The sequence below is a fragment of the Orycteropus afer genome, unplaced genomic scaffold (genome assembly GCF_000298275.1).
Source record: "Orycteropus afer afer isolate SDZICR_OR568_19922 unplaced genomic scaffold, OryAfe1.0 scaffold00826, whole genome shotgun sequence".
Taxonomy (NCBI): domain Eukaryota; kingdom Metazoa; phylum Chordata; class Mammalia; order Tubulidentata; family Orycteropodidae; genus Orycteropus; species Orycteropus afer.
The window spans coordinates 599436-621904 of NW_006922413.1; the positions used below are offsets into that span (position 1 = coordinate 599436).

General features: G+C 36.3%; 1 protein-coding gene across 1 annotated transcript in view; it reads right to left on the reverse strand.

Moving 5' to 3' along the window:
• ZRANB3 (zinc finger RANBP2-type containing 3) overlaps positions 1–22469 on the reverse strand; it is a 185761-nt gene that overhangs the window by 134363 nt on the left and 28929 nt on the right. Inside the window, exons 4-5 of the mRNA XM_042783280.1 lie at positions 11854–12025; positions 10340–10474 (exon numbers count right to left, since the gene is read on the reverse strand). Coding sequence (XP_042639214.1) covers positions 10340–10474; positions 11854–12025 — 307 coding nt within the window. The remainder of the gene's footprint in view (positions 1–10339; positions 10475–11853; positions 12026–22469) is intronic.

A 22469-nucleotide genomic window follows, 5' to 3' on the forward strand; every position in this document is an offset into this window, starting at 1 on the left:
TTTTTGGTAGAATATTTATACTCATAGTAACTCTAAAGAATCAGCTCATTTTCAATCATTGAATTCTCAGATAATACTACAAAGAATAAAAATAATGATATAGAAGAAAAGTAATTTTCCTTAAATGAAATCTTTCACTGACTCTTCTCCTTAGTAACATTGATTACTTTAGGTTTATTGCCTTTACTGATTATCATTACTAGGTATTTAAGAAATATCTAAAAAAAGAGACCTCAAAATAATAATGCAATGACAAAACTAAGGAGATATAACAAACATACTGAAAACTTAAACAACTTCTGTCTTCCTAAGAAGTGTAAGTACTTAATTTGCTGCTCTTGCAGGAATCTCAAAAGGCAGGTAGACAGGCATAAATGTTTACACAGCACAAGGATGAGATGTCAATATCATAACTTTTAATTACAGTATTGTATATATTAAAAAGTATCATATCAATATGACCTAATTTGCTCTTACGACCAATGTGAAGTACTGCTGTTGTCTTCCAGTCTGCCTCTACAAGGTACTGCACAATATGAAGAAAAGTTGAGAAAAGATCACAGCAGAGAAAGAAATATTCTATTCTGGAGATCTATAAAAATATGACAAATGGAGTCCCATTCATCTGGAAGGCTTTAGGCCCAATTCTGCCTGCAGCAAAGAAAGATGACCCCTAGAGGTCCTTTCTAGACCTGTTAGTCTCTAGCCATGATTTATACAGTGTTAAAATATTCATATAGAGAACACATTCACTTCCTCAGAAGATTAGACAAGAACAAGATTTTATACTTTACACATTAATTTAATATATTTATTATATACCTGTAGTAATTTTTTCATTAAGTAACCAAAAAAAAAAAAAAAAAGGAAGCCATTTAACTGTTGGCAACAAGTGCCCCTGTTGTTGTTGTTGTTATGTGCCATCGAGTCCGACCCAACTCATAGCGAGCCCTCCTTGGGGTTCTGAGGCAGTATCACTACAGAAGTAGATTGCCCCATCTTCCTTCCGAGGAGTGGCTGGTGGGTTTGAACCGCCAGCCTTCTAGTTAGCAGTCCGACCCAACTCATAGCGAGCCCTCCTTGGGGTTCTGAGGCAGTATCACTACAGAAGTAGATTGCCCCATCTTCCTTCCGAGGAGTGGCTGGTGGGTTTGAACCGCCAGCCTTCTAGTTAGCAGTCAAGTGCCCTAGGCACTAAGCTACCAGAGCTCCTATAACAGCTTATTCTATAAGTGACTGCATACTCATACAAACATATTTATTTGAAAGCTTTAAATGTTTCCTTCTTCTTACTCTTATCAAGATTTTCCATATTTAGGTAAAATATCATTAGCTTTAAGTTATCTTTAAATTCCTCAACAGAATTGTTAAAATAATTTAATGAAAATAAAAGTATTTCCCACATGATGCTGCAGAGTACGAAGAAACCCATTATTTAACAGCTCAGGCCTTGCTGAATTAGTCAGAGGTCATACTTAATTGGAGTCTGGACACAAAATGCTGTTAGTTGTAAGATGCTATCATGCTGGCTCTGACTCATGGCAACCTTATGTATAACGGAAGCAATGGTGCCTGGCCCTGTATCATCTGGACTGTTGCTATGTTTGAGTCCGTTGTTGTGGGCTACTGTATCAATCCATTTCACTGAGATTTTCCCTCATTTTTGCTGACCTTCTACTTCACCAAACATGGCGTTCTTGTCTAGTGAATGACATGTCCTAATGACGTGTCCAAAGTAAACAAACCGAATTCCTACCATCCTTGCATCTAAGGAGCATTCTGGTTGTGTATCTTCTAAAACTGATTTGTTCATTCTTCTGGCAGTCTACAGTATGTTCAATATTCTTTCCAAACACCAACATTTGAATGCATAAATTCTTTGATCTTCTTTTTCAATGTCTAGCTTTGAAATAGATGTTTGCTTGTCTTTTAATGACTATGCAATAACATTTGACTGTGTGGATCATAACAAAGTATGGATAACATTGAGAAGAATGAGAATTCCAGAACACTTAATTGTGTTAATGAGGAACCTGTACATAGCTCAGGAGGCTGTCGTTTGAACAGAACAAGGGGAAACAGCATGATTTAGAATCAGAAATGTGTGAGTCAGGGTTGTATCCTTTTACCATACTTATTTAATCTGTATATGAAGAAGAATGAGGCCCTAAGGATTGAAGGAAGACTTATTTAACAACGTGTGATATGCAGAGAACACAACCTTGCTTGCTGAAAGTGCAGATACCTTGAAGTACTTCCTAATAAAGATTAAAGACTACAGTTTGCAGTGTGGATTACCTCAACATAAAGAAAATGAAAATTCTCACAACTGGACCAATAAGCAGCATCATGATAAATGGAGAAAAAACTGAAGTTGTCAAAGATCTCATATTACTTGGTTCCACAATTAACACTCATGCAAGCAGCAGTCAAGAAATCAGATGTCATTACACTGGGCAAATCTGCTGCAAAAGACTTCTTTAAAGTTCTGAAGAGCAAAGATGTCTCTTTGAAGTCTAAGGTGCACCTAAACCAAGTTACGGTGTTTTCAATAGCCTCATAATGCATGTGAAAGCTGAACAATGAATAAGGAAGAGTGAAGAAGAGTTGATGCTTTTGAGTTGTGGTGTTGGTGAAAAACACTGAGAGTACCATTGACTGCTAGAAAAATGAACTAATCTGTCCTAGAAGAAGTACTCTAGAATGCTTCTTGGGAAGAAGAATGGCCAGACTTCATCTCACCTACATTGGTCATGTTGTCAGAAGGGACCATTCCCTGGAGAAGGATATCATGCTTGGTAAAGTGGAGGGTCAACGGAGAAGGTGAAGGTCCTCAACGAGATAGATTGACATAGTGGCTGCAACAATGGGCTCAGGTATAGCAAAGATTGTAAGGATGGTGCATGACCAGCCAGTGTTTCTTTCTGTTGTACAAAGAGTCGCTATGAGTTGGAACACAACAGCTGTTGTTGTAACAACACAACAGCTTTGAAATGCATATGATGTGACCAGAAAGACCATGGTTTGGCTCATGTATACCTTAGTCATCAAAGTGACATCTTTGCTTTTTTTTTTAAAGAGGTCATTTGCAGCAGATTTGCTGAATGCATTATATCATTTCATTGCTTAAACATACCGTTTTTTCTATTCTTCATGAATGACACAAACTTCAACCCAGCTGACCAAGCAAGAAATAAAAGTCTACCTCCTCTCTCACCTTCCACAATCAATCATCAATTTCTGTCAATTTGACTGTCTTACTATCTTCAGAATTAATCCTTTAGGATGTGGTACAGCTACCACCTCAGTTCAGACCACCAACAATGTTAGCTCAGATTACCAGTGCAGCATCCCAACTGGATTCCTTGCCTACTGGCTTGTTCCTTCCAATCCACTTTCCACACAGCAAGTACAGTTATTTTTCTAAAGTACAAATGTGATCATTTTACTCCACTTGACTGCACCTGACCGGCCAAAACCTTTAGGATAAATTACAAATGGTGAACTGTGACCTTCATGTTGGGGTTAATGCTCTCCCTCTTATCTAGAGCCTAGTCTCTCTCATAAATAATTCGTCTCCTGGCACTCTATGTTTCAGTCATGTTGACCTACTTTTGGTTCCCTAAATATGACAGTTCTAGCAAATCTTTGTGAGTTTGCATAAACTGTTTCAACTTCCTGAAATACACTCCACAAACCCCATCCCTGTTCCATCTCACTCTCCTTTGTCTGGCTAAATCCTCCTTTCTCATGCTCTGAGATATCTTTACCAAATCCCCAAGACTGAGCAAGTGTGTCTTCCATGTGTTTCCATGGCGTCCTGTTTTTTAAGCACTAAATGCACTTTATTCCCAGTTGAATATTTATTTCACTGTCTTCTCAGACTTCGTTTCTTGAAGGGTAGATACTATGTCTAGTTCACCATATCTCCCTAGCACAAAATAGAAACAAATTTCTGTTGAATTATTCAGGAAAACACTTAGCCAAAGAAAGTCAGTTAATCATGGTGGTAAATCAGTGGTTATTTAACAAACATAGTTACCAATTTATACCAATTTATAATCTGTAATATTTCAAAAGCTCCTTTAAAAATTGATTTGGAGAACTCTGAAACACAATTTTTTTCATAAAAACAATGTTAAATATAGTTACTAATTATCTTCCTAAAGTCTATTTAACCTATCATGTAGGTAAACTGTGTTATTTAGTTACTATAGACTCTAACCACTGGATACCAATAAAGTTTCTCAGGAAAATGACTTAGGAATTCTAATTCAGTAGTGCCATAAACTATTAATTCTGGCTGCAGCTCAGAAAAAACCAACCAACCAACCAACAAAAAGACACAGATCCAATTTACATAGGTGGTTGAGAACAGAGGTTCTAGCAGGAAGGGAATAAACATTGACTGAAGTCTAGAGAACTGGGGTGGGGGGATTGGTCTTTTGCTGACATTAATCTTTGGGAATATCACCCATTATGGGGATAATTGACTTCTTATCCTTATCTTTCTTTCCCAAGGAATTAGGAGCCAACTTCCCATTGACTATCAACACCTCTGGCTTGCAATTAGTGTTTCTTATCACAGACAGAAAATTTTCTAAAACTTTCTCACATAAATTCTCCCCTAAGCAAGCATTCTGAACTCAGAATTAAGTACAAAGAAAGCTAAGCAAGCAAGCAAACAAACAAAAAACAAGATAGTAATTAACTCTAGGAAAAACAACAGTTGTCAAAGAAAGGAAATGCAATTATACCTCAACTGTTAAACGTTTAACATAATCATTATACTGTAAACAATGAACAGCGATCAAACAAAAAATTATGATCAAACCAAATTACCATGATATGAGAAGATGGAGAAGGGAATGAAATGGACCATGAATATTTTCTTCCAATTTATGCCTGACATTTTATTTATAAGTTTTACAATTTGTGTCCCATTTTTTCTCCTTTAAACTTGTGCTAGTTTGTATCCTACCTAAAAAATTTCCCTATCCAACCAAAACCAAAAACCAAAGCAGTTGCTGTGAGTCAACTCCAACTCATGGTGACCCCATGTGTTACACAACAGAACTGCTCCACAGGGTTTCTAAGGCCGTAATCTTTATGGAAGCAGACTGTCAGGTCATTCTTCCACCCAGGCCACTGCATGGGTTTGAAACACCAACTTTTAGGTTAGTTGTTGTTAGCTGTTGTGGACTCAGTTCTCACTCATGATGACCCCGTGTGTGCAGAGTAGAAATGTTCCACAGGGTTTCCAGGCTACGCAAACCACTGGATCTTCCCATGTTGGTACAAATGGTTTGTGTAGCCCAAAAGAATGTGAATATTTTCATGTATATATTCTATTAGAAGTTTTAAAATTTTAGCTTTTATAGTTTAGTCTATGATCCACCTCAAGTTAATTTTTCTGTTTGGTGTGAAATCACAGTTCCAGTTACCTTTTCTTTTTTCCCTATCGATAATAGCACAATTGTCCTAGTCCTATTTATTGAAAAGACAACAACATTGAGTTATCTTGTCCCCTTTCCAAAGATCAACTAGCAATCCATGTGAGGGTCCATTTCCGGATTCATTTTTAGGTCATTAATCTATATATCTATGCTTATACCTACACAACAAAGTCTTGATTATCATAACTTTATAAAGTATTTATATCACATAGTATAAGTTTTCCAACTTTATTAAAAATGGTTTTTGCTATATATAGTAAGTTTTTGGCATTTCTACACAAATTTTACATATAGCTTATCAATTTCTAAAAAAAAAAAAATCTTAAAAAAAAACCTATAGAGAGAAATCATTAGGAATGCATTGAATATATAATTTGTAGAGTACCCACATCTTAAAATATTGAATATCATGACATATATATGTGGTTTATCTTGTCATTTATTTAAGTTTGCTTTAATTTCTCTGAACAATGTTTTGTATTTTCAGCACATATATTTTGTTGAATTATCCCAAAGTAGTTCACGTCTGTTGATGCTACTGTGAATTCTATTTTTCAAACATCAATTTCCAATTTCTCATTGCTAATATATAGAAGTACAAATGCTTTTTGTATATTGAACATGAATCCTGTGACTTTGGTAAATTCATATATTGGTTTTAGTACCTTTCTGGTAATTTTCTTGGGTTTTCTATGTAGACAATCATGTTGTTGTGAATACAATTTCACTTCTTTTTCAATCTGTAAGCCTTTTATTTAATTTTCCAGGCTTATTACACAAATAAGACCTTCAGAATAATGCTGAATAGAAGGGGTGATGGCAGACATACCTGTCTTGTTCTCAGTTTTAGGGGGCCAGTACTCAGCTTTTCACTATTCGGTACAACATCAGTGATTGAGGTTTAAAACAGATGCCTCTTATTGGATGAGAAAGTTTCTTTCTAGTTGGCTGAGAGCCTTAATCATGAGGACATGGTGAATTCTGTCAGCTGCCTTTATTGGTATAATAATATGGTGGGTTTCCATTTTTAATTTGTCACTGATAAAGTGACTAATTAATCCAATGTTAAACTAACCTTGCATTCCCAGTATAAAGACTTAAATATGTATATATTGGTTGTTTAAATTTGCTAACATTTTGTTAGTTTTTCACATTCATGAGGGATGTTGACCTGTAGTCTTCTCATGATGTCTGTGTCTGGGTTTGGTATCAGTATCCAAACCCACTGCCATCAAGTCAATTCTGACTCATAGCAAAACTCAATGGGGTTTCCAAGGTAGCTTTCTGCAGAGCAGCTGGTGGGTTTGAACCACCACCCTCTGGTTAGCAGTCAAATGCCTTAGGCACCAAGCCACCAGTAGACAGAGTCAGTATGAATTGGAGTGACCCTATGTACAACAGGGTACAGAACTAATTCTATATTCTAGGAATCAAATATTAGAAATTGATGCTTAAAAAGTACTACTGATAAGAGCATAAAATCACAAGGAATACTGAGGAATAAATGTGACAAAATGTATGCAAGAAAATGAGAAAACATCAGAGAGAGAAAATAAAGAAGACCTAAATGAATGGAGAGAGATGCTCTTCATAGATGAAAAGACAGTATTATTAAGAAGTCAATTCTTTCAAATTGATCTGTAAACTTGATTCTGATAATAATTTCACATACTTGACAAAATGATTCTAAAATTAACATGGGAAAGCAAAGACCTACAATAGACAAATTAATTTGAAAAGACTAAAGTCTGAGATGAACGTTATGTGATTTCAAGACTTAAATAATCAAACTGCTGTAGCATTGTGTAAGGTTAGATTTACAGATCATTAAAAGGAGCTCTGGTGGCATAGTACCTAAGGCATTTGACTGCTAACCAGAAGGCTGGTGGTTCAAACCCACCAGCCAATCCTTGGAAGGAAGGTGGGGCAATCTACTTCTGTAGTTATACTGCTTCAGAAACCCAAGGAGGGGTCGCTGTGAGTTGGATCTGACATGATGGCAGTGTGTTTTTTTTGTTTTTTGTTTTTGAAAACAGAATAGGGAGGTCAGAAACAGATCCTTACACATATGACTGATTGATTTTTGATGAAAGTACCAAGGTGATGAGGAAAAAATGGTTTTTCAACAAAGAATGCTAGAACAATTCAGTATTTATATACAAAAACAGTCAAAACAAAACCATAGAACAACTGAACCTTTGCCCTTAATTTGTACCATTCAAAAAAATTAATTCACAATAGCTCATAAAAAACAAACCAAAACCAAAGCCGTTGCCATTGAGTCAATTCCAAATCATAACAACCCCAAAATAGTTCATGTTTTTTGTTATTTGCTATATAGTCAGATCAAATGCAGCAGCCTTATGTATAAAAGAATGAAATGTTGTCTGGTTCTGCATTATAAAAAAAATAGCTCATAGACCTACCTATATAACCTAAAGCTATAAGACTTTTTGGAGAAAATCTTTGTGACCCTGGATTAGGCAAATATTTCTTCTTTTTCTTCTTCTTGTTAGGTGCTGTTGAGTGGACTCCAATTCATAGTAACCCTATGTACAACAATGAAACACTGCCCAGGCCTGCATGAGCCTCACAATCCTTGCTATACCTGAGCCCATCATTGAAGCTACTGTGTCAATACATCTCGTTAAGAGCCCTCGCCTTTTTTGCTGACCCTCCACTTTACCAAGCATGATATCCTTCTCGAGGGAATGGTCCCTACTGATAACACGACCAAAGTATGTGAGATGAAGTCTGGCCATTCTCGCTTCCAAGGAACATTCCAGGTGCATTTTTTAAATTTAGAATCATTCTAATATATACTTGTATGTCATTGTATTGTGGTTTCAACTTGCATTTCCCTAATGACTAATAATTTTGAACATATTTTCATGTATTTCTTAGCCATTTATTTTCTTTTGTGAAGTGTCTGTTCATGAGCCCATTGTAATAGTGTGTAAATTTTTAAGACTCAAAAAACACAAAATGTAAAAGAAAAAAATAGTGAATTGGAACTATTTCAAAATTAAAACTTTCTGATCTTTGAAGGACAATGTTAAAAAACTAAAAATTGAATGAAATACCCAAACTTGAAAAAAAATATTTACGAAAGATACATAAACTAGAGGACTCTTTTCAAATATATAAAGACCTTACATCACAACAAAAAATGGGCTCAATATAAACAGATACTTCACAAAAGAAAATAAATGGCTCAGAAACACATGACAATATGTTCACTGTTATTAGTCATTAGGGAAATGCAAGTTAAAACCACAATACAATGATATACAAGTATATAGTAAAATGATTATAAATAAAGAAGATTGACAATACCAAGTGCTGATAAAAATGTAGAACAACTGAAATTCTCATACGCTGCTAGTAGGAATATAAAATGTACAGCCACTTTGAAAAAGAATTTGGTGTTTTTTTTTTTTTTTTTTTTTAATAAAATTACAGTAATACTTTTCATGACTCAGCAGTCCCATTCCAAAATATTTACCCAAGAGAAGGGAAACATATGCCCATACAAAGACACATATATAATTTATTGTTGTTAGGTACCGTTGAGTCATCTCCTACTCATAGAGAGCCTATGTACAGCAGAAGAAAACATTGTCCAGTCCTGTGCCAGCTCCACGATCCTTGCTATACCTGACCCCATCGTTGTAGCCACTGTGTCAATCCATCTTTTTGAGGAACTTCTCCTTTTTCATTAACCTTCCACTTTGCCAAGCATGATATCCTTCTCTAAGGAATGGTCCCTTCTTACAACATGACCAAAACAGGTGAGATGAAGTCTGGCCATTCTCGCTTCCAAGGAGCATTCTTTGCCCATACCACAATAATAATTTATTATAGCAATTTTATTCATAATAGTCTAAACTGAAAATACTCAAATGATCATTAACTGCTAAAGGAGAAAAACCGTTACACATCCACACACTGACTATACTCTTTGGCAACAACCGGATCAATCTCAAAAGCTTTATACTAAGGAAAGAAGCCAAAAATAAGGCTTCATTCATATTATATGATTACATTTGTCCAACAGTCTGCAAAATGCAAAACTATAGTGACAGAAAGCAGACCTATGATTACCAAGGGCTGAGAGTAAGTAGAGAAAAATGACTACAAAGGGGAATGAGGAAACTTTTGGGGGCAACAGAAATTTTCTACACCTTGATTGTACTGATGGTTATCAGACTAGATGCATTTGTCAAACCTCATTAAACTATGTATTTTAAAAGGGTACATTTCACTATATCTAAATTATCCCTCAATAAACTGAACTTAAAATGATGTTATAAAAAAAAATCCCAGAATTAGAAAAGGATGAAACTCATTAGCATTTATAAGTTCTACCATGCTGGTAAAAACAAGAACAAAAATACTTAATATATGATGCATCTACTTGATAGTCACACTGAGATTTAAAAATTATAACACCCTCTAATTTGCACGTTAGGCAAATAAACAATGTTAGCATATCTCCTTACATAGGAAACTAGAAATATTTATTATCTGAAGATGCTTGACTTAAATAAAAAAGATTATTTGTAGTAATAATATAGTGAATCCATGGGAAAAGCTAATTAAAAAGGACATGACTATGTCCTTTAAATAGGAAAATGTAAAGCATATTATCTTCCCTCATTAAAGTGTACCCACATATTGGAATGGATCAATAGGATTGTTATAGTGTTTTTGTTATGTTATTGTATACTTTGAATATGTCTGACTTTTTCCATAATAAAGAGTTTGAAAAAATTAAATAGTAATGATATGATGCATTAAATAAAATCTGCTTAAGTAAAAACAGTGAAATGCATTAAACAATTTGTGTCAAGAAAAATACATGATAGCTCAGAAATAAGTACCTTAGCAATAGCAGTTTGTTTAAACAGGTGAGTAATCAACCCCATGACTTGTAAAAAGTGGCTCCTGGTCTCAGTGGCACCTGATTTTAGAGCTCTCATTAATCTCTCCCACTCTTCAAAACTGGTATTCAGTTCCTAGGTGGGAAAAAATAACAAGGTTTAGAAACACAGCATAAAAAACAGAGCAATTAATGCAACAGCTAATTATGTCCTACTTTTTTTCTTCTTTTTTTGTATAGAAGGATATGAAAAAATTCCCAAAGATGCCAACATATTCATCTATAATCATCAAAGTTTAGATAGGCCAGTTATGTGTCTGTGCTAATATAGAAACCAATGACAAGCTGTGAGTGGAACAAAGCCCTCTCTTGTTAACATAACTCAAATAATTAGAGCTTCATCTTAAAGAGAAACACATTGAAAAGTGAAAATAAAAATTTAAACACATAAGAAAGCAAGGTGGTGAAAATGTATATGATAGCAATGTATTTTTATAAAAAGATAAGATCTTTAAATATGCAATAAAGACTTGGGGAATATTTACCCACTGCTATCGAATAGATTCTGACTCATGGCAACCCTACAGGACAGACTAGAACTGCCCCGTTCAGTCTCCAAGGCAGACTGTCTTCTCTTTCTCCCATGGAGCAGCTAATTCTTTTTTATTAGCTTTTTCCATGCATTCACTATATTATTACCACAACCATCAACATTTCGGTTAGTAGACGAATGCCTTAACCATTGAGTCACCAGAGTAGCTGGGGAATATCAGTTAAATAAAAATGTAATATAATCATATATTGACTCTTCATTTTATTTTCTTTCTAATGATAAAGCAGTAGATAGAGAATATCAGATCATCCTTATTTCAGAAATAACTTATTGCTAACTGTTTACAAAATGCTTACTCTAAGCTTTTAAGATACAACAATGCAATACTCTTTGTTGACAAGCCATGCCCAAGTCTGAAGAAATTTCAGAGAACACATAAGCATTGCACTCCTTAAAGGCAAGCGCAAGGCAAGAATTAGGCAAAATATACTCTTGGCTTTCTGATATGATGAATTTTACATCTTAAAACATGACAGAGTGTTTAAAAATTTCTAGAAGAGGGCTACATTCAAATTATTCTAGAAGACAGCTATCTACACTTAAAAAAATTCTAGAGCAAGAAACAAAATTTCCCTTGTTTACTTTTGGCTTTTATAATCTATATAGACTTCAAATATATAAAATTAAATCTAAATCTTCTTTATTCCAATGTCAGTATTTCTCATATTCAGCAGAAATATTTTTTAATCACTAGGACACTATATCTTTTCACATATTTGATTACTTAAATTAAATTCTTCTTGCTCCTTTCTTGAAATGATAGCCAATTCACATGCTCTATCAAATAAGCCTATTTTAAGAAAGTAGATTTTTCTTTCTGTGAAATATGAAGCATGTACAATCTGTAATGGTATAATTTTAAATGACTTAAATATGACTTTCAATCAAACAAGAGTTCTCACCTTGGCTGCTGCTGCTGGAAGATCAAATGGAATACGCTGTCTGATTTTAGGGGGCAGCTGGGTTAAAACTTCAGTTTTCAATCTTCTAATCATTATGTCACTTAATAGCTGGTGAAGTTCATTAAGATTTGATGCCCCTCTATAATCCCACTGAGCTCTTCTACCAAAATATCTGTAAACATGAAGAAAAACCATGTAGTAAAGCAGAATGATGGAATAAGAATACAGTTTATCCAGGAACACTGCTAGATAGGTAAAGACAAGTATTGATTTGGATGAAGAGAAGGGCAATGTACCAAAAGTGAGTGATAAACACGGTGGCACTGAGGAAAAAGAAGACACAGAGAGGTACAGAATAGGTACAGACAACAAAGATAAACCCTTTGACAACCTACTGTGTTGTCAGTGATAACAAACATTAATCTATGGGTAAATAGATGGGTAGACAAGCTGAATGATCAGGTATGTCTAGGCAAATGGGAATATACTCATGACCATATATAAGGACCATATATAAGGTTGGCAGATGATATTTCTACATACGTATTTGTATGTGCTATAGGAGCTCTGGTAGCATAGTGCCTAAGGCATTTGACTGCTAACCAGAAGGCTGGCAGTTCAAACCCACCAGCCACTCCTCGGAAGGAAGGTTGGGCAATCCTACTTCCATAGTGATAATGCCTCGGAAACCCAAGGAGGGGTCGCTATGAGTCAGGGCCGACTCGACGGCAAATAACAACAACAAATAAGAATGTCCAAATATATAATAGAGCTAACAGGGGCAAAATTATGATAACTTCTTAGTCACAGCCAGCCACTCTGAGGAAGCAAGCAGTTGGACCTGTGGGCTCAGGGCCATAGCTGTAGAGGACAGTAAGCTCAACTGGCATAATATACTACCCATAAATTTCATTCTACAAACTTCTTTGGTGAGTAGTGACTGGGGCTTAAAAGCTTACAAGCGGCCACCTATATGCAACAATAGATCTCTCCTTGTCCAGAGCAAAGAATGAAGAAAACCAAAGAAGCATGGAAACAATTAGTCCAAGAGACTAGACAATGTGATCCTTAGCCTATATGACCATGAGACCAGAAGAACTAGATGGTGCCCCGCTACCACTGCCAACTTGGAAAGGGATCAGTCCAGGAGATCATGGATAGAGTAGGAAAACAATGTAGAAGAAAACTCAAAATCACACACAAAAAGACCAGGTTTACTGGCTGACAGAGCCTAGTGAGACCCCTGAAACTATGGCCCCCATTCCCTTCAGGTCTGGAACTGAACTTCTGTGGTTTCCAGCCAAACAGTAGATAGGCATATAGGGTGGACATTTACATCAGGTAGATACATTCCTTAGATTGATCAATCATAGGAGAACAGAAGGGCAGTGTTTGCACAGGGAGATAGCTTGGGGGGAAGGAAAGCATAGGAAAGAAGGACACAGGGAAAAGGTGACTACAGGAAGTGGGAAGAGATCTGTTACATCATGGGAAATTACAGTCAATGTCATGAAACAAAATGTGTATCAACTGCTGTATGGAAAATGAATTTTCTCTGTAAACTTTTACATAATAAAATCATAATAATTTTTTTTTTAAAAAAAGAAAACAATTTATCCAGTATGTACAGGTAGTTCCCAACTAAGACATGTTCAGGTCATGATGAACTGCATTTATAACTATCTGGATTTCTTGTACATTTTATCATTAGTAATATGTACTACATACAATGTTGCAGCATGTAATTTGCTGATGTTACCATTCTCAGATGTTCACTTTCAGATGTTTATATGTAATGTTCTGACCCTTTATTTGTCTTTGGACAAATAAAGATCGGATTTATAAAGATACTGATAATAAAAGGCAACAATAATGGAAAGTAAAAAAAAAAAAAAAAGTATTCCACTTAGGTCCAAACCAACTTACGACAGAGTTGCTGAAACAGAACCTCACTGTAAGCTGGGGGCTTCCTTTTAATAAGGAGCCATGACACTGTTTTTACTGTTATTTCTGAACGCAAATAAGTTTGAAAAAGCTCAGCCTGAGAGATAGCAATGAATAAGATGACATACCACTCAATTATTAAAAATGTTAATGTCTGAACAGGCTCACACTGAGTTAATATAAGGCTGGGATGAAATGAGGCTGTGGGATTGCATTAGAGCAGTGTTTCTAAATGCGGCACTACTGACATTTTGGGTGGAATCATACATGGTAGTAGGTTTAGCGGACCTAACCCATAGGCCCTAACTACCAGTATACAAGCTAGTGGGTATAACCTAAAACAACTAAACATTTTCCAACATCCTCTAGGTGGCAAAGTTCTCCCTAATTGAGCTATTATGCATAGTAGATTGAGCACAAGGTATATCTCTTCTTTTGAAACAACGGGATTGAGAACAAATAAAAAAAAGAAGACAAATTCAACTAGGAAAGACAAAAGAGATGATAGTACAAGATAAAAGATTTCAATAAATATTTAGAAGACACATGCAGATAGATAAGTAGTAACTGGTTTGACCAAAGAGAGGAAGCTACAACTTAAAGTGCTTACAAAAGGGAACTCATTCTTTAAATCCCCTGAAATGATCAGGAGTTAGAAGCACTAAGTACGATGGGCAGGTGTTAAGATGAGGTTTGAAATCTAGTGGATCCACTGAAATCAGTGCATCCCGGTGGTGCAATGGTTAAGTCCCTGGCTGCTAACCAAAAGGCTGGTCGTTCAAATACACCAGTGGCTCCACCAGAGAAAAGACCTGGCCATCTGCTCTCATGAAGATTTTAACCTAGGGAACCCCATACAGTAGTTGTTTTCTGGTCTATAGGGTCATATTAGTTGGATCGCACAGGACTGAGATATGTTTTATTCTGTTGTACATAGGGTCGCTATGAGTCAGAACTGACTTGATGGGCAACTAACAACAACAAAGAAGGTTTGAAACATAAAACTTCAATATTTCTGTTGAGGGTGAAACAGCCATTATCTTATTCAGACAGACAAAGTAGCTAAAAATTTAATTCTTGTTTTCAGAGCAAATAAATACAAATAAACTTTTTAAATTCCCTTTTTAACTGCATATAATTAAACACAAGCATTTTTCAATAGCTCTTAATAAATACTACCATATGATGAAGAAACAGGAAGTTATGGCCAAGAACATGCATGCTTGTTCATGAAAACACACACACACACACACACACACACACAATTAACTTCTGACTTGGTAATTACCCTCTGATTATTTTTAAGTGACGTTCCCTTGTGCCCCTTTGTAGCAATCACTTCTTCTCATCTCCAGTTCTCAGTGATCACTACTTTATTTTCTTCCCCTATCACTTCACATTTTCCAGAATTTTGTATAAATAGAATCATAGCATCATACAGCCTTTAGACTGATTTGTTTTCACTTACATAACACATTTAAAATTCACCCATATTGTTGGTTATGCTAGCTGTTCATGTTTTTATTGCTGAGTAATAAATCCATTGTATGTTAATGCATTTACCAGTTGAAGGACATTTGGAAGGTTTCCAGTTTTAGGTGCTTATAAATAAAACTACAACAAACATTCAGGTTTAGAGTGAACAAATGCTTTCATTTATATTGACTAAATACCTTGCGGAAGGTTGGGCAATCTACTTCTGTAGTGATACTGCCTTGGAAACCCAAGGAGGGGTCGCTATGAGTCGGGTCTGACTCGATGGCAAATACAACAACAACCTTGCAGTAGATTTGTTGGGTTGTATGGTTAGTACATGTATAACTTTATAAGAAACTGCCATTCTGTTTTCCAAAGGGTGGTACAATTTTGCATTCCCACCAGCAGTGGATGAGAGCTCCAGTTGTTCAGCATCTCTACCATTATTTGGTGTTGTCAATTAAAAAATATATATATTTATCCATTTTAAAACGTGTAGTGTTTTGGTTTCTCATTGTGGTTCTCACTTGTATTTCTACAATCACTACTAACCTTGAGCATCTTTTCATGTGCTTATTTGCCCCTCATCTATCATCTTAGGTAAATTCTCTGTTCAAATTTTTCACCATATTAAAAATAGTTTTTTGTATTTTCTTACTATTGAGTTTTGACAGTGTTATATAGTCTGGAAACAAGTCTTTTACGAGACATATGCTTTAGAAATATTTTCTGCTAGATTGTGGTTTGTTATTTCATTCTTAGAGTCTTTTTGAAGATTAGAAGTTTACATGGCTAAATATAGCAAATTAATTTTATTTATCACTTCTTTTTATGAAAACCCTTTTAATATGAAAGTAAAGGAATTCAAAAGCTTTTAAATATTAAGAACAAAGAGACTGAAAGCAAAGAAACTAGGAAATAAAGATTTCAGCCAATTTTTGGGAAAAAAATAAGTACAGGGGTTATTCTGTATAAAAAAATGGTGAACCAAACATAAACATTTATCCTCAATTAAAGTAAGTTCAAAGGAATAAAAGAACACAAATCCAGCAAGATAAAAAAATGGAAGGGAAACAATAACAATGTCAACATATTTCTAGAAGTGAAGATGGTATAACCAAGGAAGGCTATATACTAAGGACCTGATGAGGAGTCTCCACAGAACTCTAGAATGTTTCGGGAATTAAAAGCATCAAATTACTTAGAGAATGGGGGTAAGTATGGATGGTCTGGTAAGCCATACTTACCATATGGGCCATAGGTTGCAAGTCTGTATAAAGAAAATGGTACATATATGCATCACTTTGTACCTCTTCAGGCAACACCTGACTCCATATACGTCTGTGGGCCTAGGCACCCAGGATGACAGACGCTTGACAATCCCCCAGATTTCCATATGGCACCTCTCCCCACCTTCTACTTTCCTTGGTTTCCCTAGGTTCGGCCTCCTGATTCAGTTTCTCTACAGAATAAAACACTGATCTCCTGGGGAAGGATAGTAACATGGTAGCATGGGATGAGGAAGGACCTGGTTATTAACTACAGGTGTACATCACTTAACATCCACTATAAACAAAAAATCAAACTGGGTCTGTGGGCTTGAGACCATGGTCACAAGGGACATCGAGCTCAACTGGCATGACATACTACACAAAAACATTGTTCTATATCCTATTTTTGTAGGAAGCAACTGGAGTCTTAAAAGTTTGTGAACAGCCATCAAAAATGCAACAACCAGTCTCTCCTCATCCAGAGCAACCACTCTTGTCCAGAGTGGAAAAAAATGAAGACACATGGAAACAATTAGTCCAGGGGACTAGTGGACCATGGGAACCTCAGCCTACATGACCCTGAGATCAGAAGAACTAGACAGTGCCCAGCTACCACTTGGAAAGGAATCAAAATTGGAGATCCTGAATAGAGTGGGAGAAAAATGTGGAACAAAATTCAAAGCAATTAAAAAAAAAAAAACAACACCACCTAGGCTTACTGGTCTGAGAGAGACTGGTGAAACCACTGAGCATATGGCCCTTAGTCACCCTTCAGCCTGGAATTGAACTCTCTCCAATAGCTTAACCTTCAGCCAAACAAAACACAGGCCTACAAGTTGAACAATTACACCAGGGAGATTCACTCCTTAGAATAATCAACCAAGGGAGATCAGAAGGACAGCATATGCACAGGGAGAAAGCTCAGAAGGGAGGAATGCATAGGAAAGAAGGACACAGGGAATTGGTTAGAACAAGGAGGAAGTGGGAAGAGAGATGTACATTGTGGAGACTGCAATCAATGTCATGAAATAGAATGTGTATGAACTGTTGAATGGAAAATTAATTAGCTCTGTATACTTTCACCCAAAACACAATACAAAGTTAAAAGAAAAAAAAAAAAAACATGTTATAAAAGATTATATATAGTATGGCCCTATTTATAAGAAATTGCTCTGTTTATCTACTCACCTACATATCTGGCTATTACCTACCTCTCCTTACATATCTAAGCAGTGAAGCTCTCTAGAGAGAAAGTTACGAAAACACTTTGCTGCTGTGTGCTGTTGAGTCAATTTCAACTCATAGTGACCCTATAGGACAGGTAGAACTGCCCTTTAGGGTTTCCAAGGCTGTACTCTTTACAGAAGCAGAATGCCACATCTTCCTCCTGTGGGGTGGTTGGTAGATTTGAAATACTGACCTGTCAGTTAGCAGCTGAGTACTTAACCACTATACCACCAAGGCTCCTTCTAAAACACATTAGTAGTGGTTATCTCTAGACAATGAGATTTCAGTTGATTTTTATTTAATTTATAAGTTTTTTTCTGTATGTTTTGACTTGTTAAAATAAGTATGAATCACTTATCCAAAAACAATAAACTATCTTTGAATTGGTAAAAGTACAGGAAAAATAACAATTTATAAAGACTATCTTAAAGCATGGGACAAAGTGATGCTAAGTGAGAATTAGGAGATTATAGAATTACAGCTAAACCAGTTGCCATTCAGTTGGCCCTGACGCAGGTAGAATGTGATACCATTTTCAATGGCTGATTTTTCAGCAGGTGGCCAATGGTAGACTTGAATCTACAACCTTTTGGTAGCAGCTAAAGGCATTAACCATTTGTCCCAGGGACTTTGGCATTATAGCTAGACAAAGTTGTTGTTGTTGTTGTTATGTGCTGTCTAGTCATCTCCTACTCATAGCAACCTCTCCGAGGTTTCCGAGGCAGTATCACTACGGAAGTAGATTGCCCGTAGACAAAGTTAACACTATATAAAAGTAATTAGGTATAAGGACAAAGTAGAAATAAAGACAAAATGTAAACAATTTACTTATTACAGAAGTAAGATTATGGTCATACATTTCATTTTTACCATTATAGTGCTATAGTATAAGTAAGCATATTTTCAATGTTCTTACTCCTATTAGGCCAAAATCCACCTTCCTATTAAATCTCACTCTTTGATCCTAATTAAGTCCTCTGGGGCCACAAAGACAAAAGACTAATTCCTTTAAAATATGACAGATCTTTAAATATTTAAAGACTTATCCCTCTAGGTCATTTTTTTTTCAAATTCCTATAGGCTTCATAAGAGCAAGCATTAGTCTTACTCATCTTAGTATTGTCAGCAGCTCTTAAATAATGTCTCTAGTAGGCAATCAATAATATTAGGCATATGTAGAGCTGAAGGTGAGGTTTCCTCATAATATTGGTCACCTTTTCATGGATATGCTGTCATTTGTTAACACACTCCTTGAAATATGACTTTTTATTTCCTCTCAGTTCCTTGCATTCTTTGTTCTCCAATGACCTTCAATCTACTATCATCCCATTCCCATGGCTATAACCCAGTTCTGAAAAACAGATCTACCTCTTAAATTCAGACATTTCACTCACTACTACCCCCATCCTTCTAGCCCACTTTTTCGATTATACCAACTATATCCTTATGATATTATCAGGACCTGTCAGTCAACTGACTGTTCCACTTTCTCCACATCTGATATCCTCCTGTCTTCACATCCTTCCTTACCCCATTTTGATTTCCAAGTTTGTAATTTAAATTTGTTCTTGTCACTATAGTCTACATAACCTTGTCCCACAATCCATGAAGCACAAGATGCTGGGGAAAAAATAAAAAATTGTACACTGATCCACTATAAGCTTTTATCAAGCTTTTATATAGACTGCTGGCTATTGCTAATGAAACAGTACCTTAGAGAAATAGTACTTCTTCAATTTGTTATTCCCTGTATAGTAGACAATATGGTTATCTGATTCAAAATGGCCAGTACCAGTCCATTTCACTTCACTAATGCCTAGGATATTGACCTTTATGTGTTCCATTTCATTTTGATGACTTCTAGTTTTCCTAGATTCATATTTTGCACATTACACATTCTGATAATTAGTGAATGTTTATAGTTATTTCTTCTCATTTTGAGTCATGTCATATCAGCAAATGAAGATTCCAAAAGGTTTACTTAATCTATGTCATTAAGGCTGGCTGTACTTTGAGGAGGCAGCTCTTCACTAGTTGTATTATGAGTGCCTTCCAACCTGGGGGCTTCATCTTCCAGCACTATATCAGACAATCTTTCACTGTGTTCATAAGATTTTCCTGGGTCAATTCTTTTAGAAGTAGACCACCACAACCTTCTTCAGAGTCTGTCTTAGTCTGGAAGTTCCACTGAAACTTGTCCACCCTGTGTGACCCTCTGGTATTTGAAACACTGGTGGCATACTTTCCAGCATCACAGCAATACACAAGACACCACAGTAGGACAAACTGACAGACAAGAGATTCCTTTATAGGTCTGAGATTTGAGACATTTGCAAATAGAATAGACATGACTTCTATTTGGTCATGGGTAAGAACATCGAATGCAACAGTGGTGAGATCAAAGCCTACTGCAATTACATAAAAGATTATGTTTTGATGCTGACAATGGATCATGAATTAATACTCTTTGGGAATGGTTATAAGTAACTCTAATGTGTATTATCAACCAGCACTTTACATCTCATAAAAATTTAGACAACCAATCCTTCTAAAAGGTGGAACTGGCACGAAATACCACAACAGCAAAGATAGTTCAGAAAATTTGACAAAAATTACTACTAAAATATGCAGAGGCACACAACAATAACAACAAGGTGCCTATAAAATGAGATTAGCAAGGAGAGAGGAAGAGCTGGATCATCTAGCTCTAAAAATTGATCATATAAGAATGCCCGGCTCCAGGTAGCCTGACCAAAGCACTGAAATACCAGCCAAGTTCCTGCAATATATCCTGCTAGTTATCCAGAGTGTTCTCCTGGCCTAACACCTCCTGTTTGTCTGGACCATGTCCTTATCTGACCTACATGTATCAGAGTCTGAAAGACACTTCTCAGCAGCCAGGACACTGCACTCTCACTGCACCTCCCACAATGTTAATTAGCCTAGTATATAGTTAATGAGTTCCCAGAAAGCCCATGAATAATCATAACTTCTCTATTTCCTGTCTTATATCAGCCTTGAAATCCCCAGCTACAGGGAGCTTGATCTGAGACACAGTCTCTGAGCTCCTTGCTTGCTGGCTTACAATAAAGCTTCCTATCTCAGCACCTCAAAGCCTGGTGTCTCCTTCTTGACTTACGAGTCACACCAGGCAGTAACCCACCCTTCTGGTTTCAATCATTCAGTGTGTAATGATTGGCAGGTGAATGTGCTACTATCATGAATTGAATTGTGTTCCCCTAAAATACAAGTCAACTGGGCTAGGCCATAAGGAGCTCTGGTAGTGTACTGTTTAAGGCATTTGACTACTAAGGTTAGTGGTTCAAACCTACCAGCCACTCTCCAGAAAGAAGACGAGGCAACCTACCTCTATAAAGATTTACCACCTTGGAAACCCAATGGGGGTAGCTATGAGTCAGAACTGACTTAATGGCAGTGGGTTTGGTTTTTCTGGGGGCATCTAGGCCATGATTCTCAGTGGTCTGGCAGTTATGTAATGATGTAATGTGGCAGCATATAATGATCACCCATGATGTGATCTGATATGGTAAGTCAATCAGTTGTAAAAGGATTAGAGTGGGATGCAACACCCTTATTCCCTGTCACAACTCTGATTCCTTGTAAGGGGAATTTCCCTGGGGTGTGGCCTATACTAGCTTTTATCTTACAAAAAAATAAAAGTAGAGAGAATGGAGCAGAGAGAGAGAGGGACCTAATGCCACCAAGAAAGGACAGACAGGAGCAGAGTGTACCCTTTGGACCCCTGGTCCTTAATCTAGGATCCCCCTATGAACAAGAAACAAAGAGTAAAGACTCCCTTAGAGCTGCTGCTTTGAATTCAGACTTCCAGTCTCCAAAACTGTGAAAGAATACATTTGTTTGTTAAAGCCATCCACTTGTGATATTTCCGTAAAAGTAGCATGAGATAACTCTGGTGGCATAGTGGATAAGGGACTTGATTGCTAACTGGAAGGTCAGTGGTTCAAATCCACCAGCTGCTCCATGGAAGAAAGACTGGGTAATCTACTTCCATAAAGATTTACAGCCTTGGAAACCCAATGGTGGTCACTATGAGTCATAAATGACTCAATGGCAGTGAGTTTTTTTTTTTTTTTTTGGTTTAGATAATTAAGGCAGCTGCCTTCTCCAAATCATATCTTTATTTATCACTCACACTCACTCACTCACTGCCATCAAGTCAATTCCGACTCATAGCAACCCCCTTTGGGTTTCTGAGGTGGTAAATCTTTACAGAAGTAGATTGCCTAGTTTTCCTTCTGCAGAGTGGCTGGTGGGTTTGAACCTCCAACCTCTGGTTTGCAGTCAAGTGCCTATGCCATCAGAGCTCCTTTATTTGTACTTATAGCTTCCTCTACATATACTCCAGTAAGTGAATGATGAAAGGTATTTTGGATATGGCATATTCTGGTTGATTTAAACTTTCTCTGTATCTCTCAAATTTAACCAGATAAGTGGCTATCTATCCCTTGTTCCCATCTCCAGACCACATTTATATTGGTGTACTTCTGTTTTTTATGGCTTAGGTATGTAATGAATTTCATAAAGGCAAAGTTATATTTTCCTGCTCAAGTTTCATTTAACTTTATTTTGAATACATTCATGACATTTCAAATATAAAATATTGGCCTAGAACTAAATAACTAACCATAATTTGCATTCTGCAAAATTATAGTATGA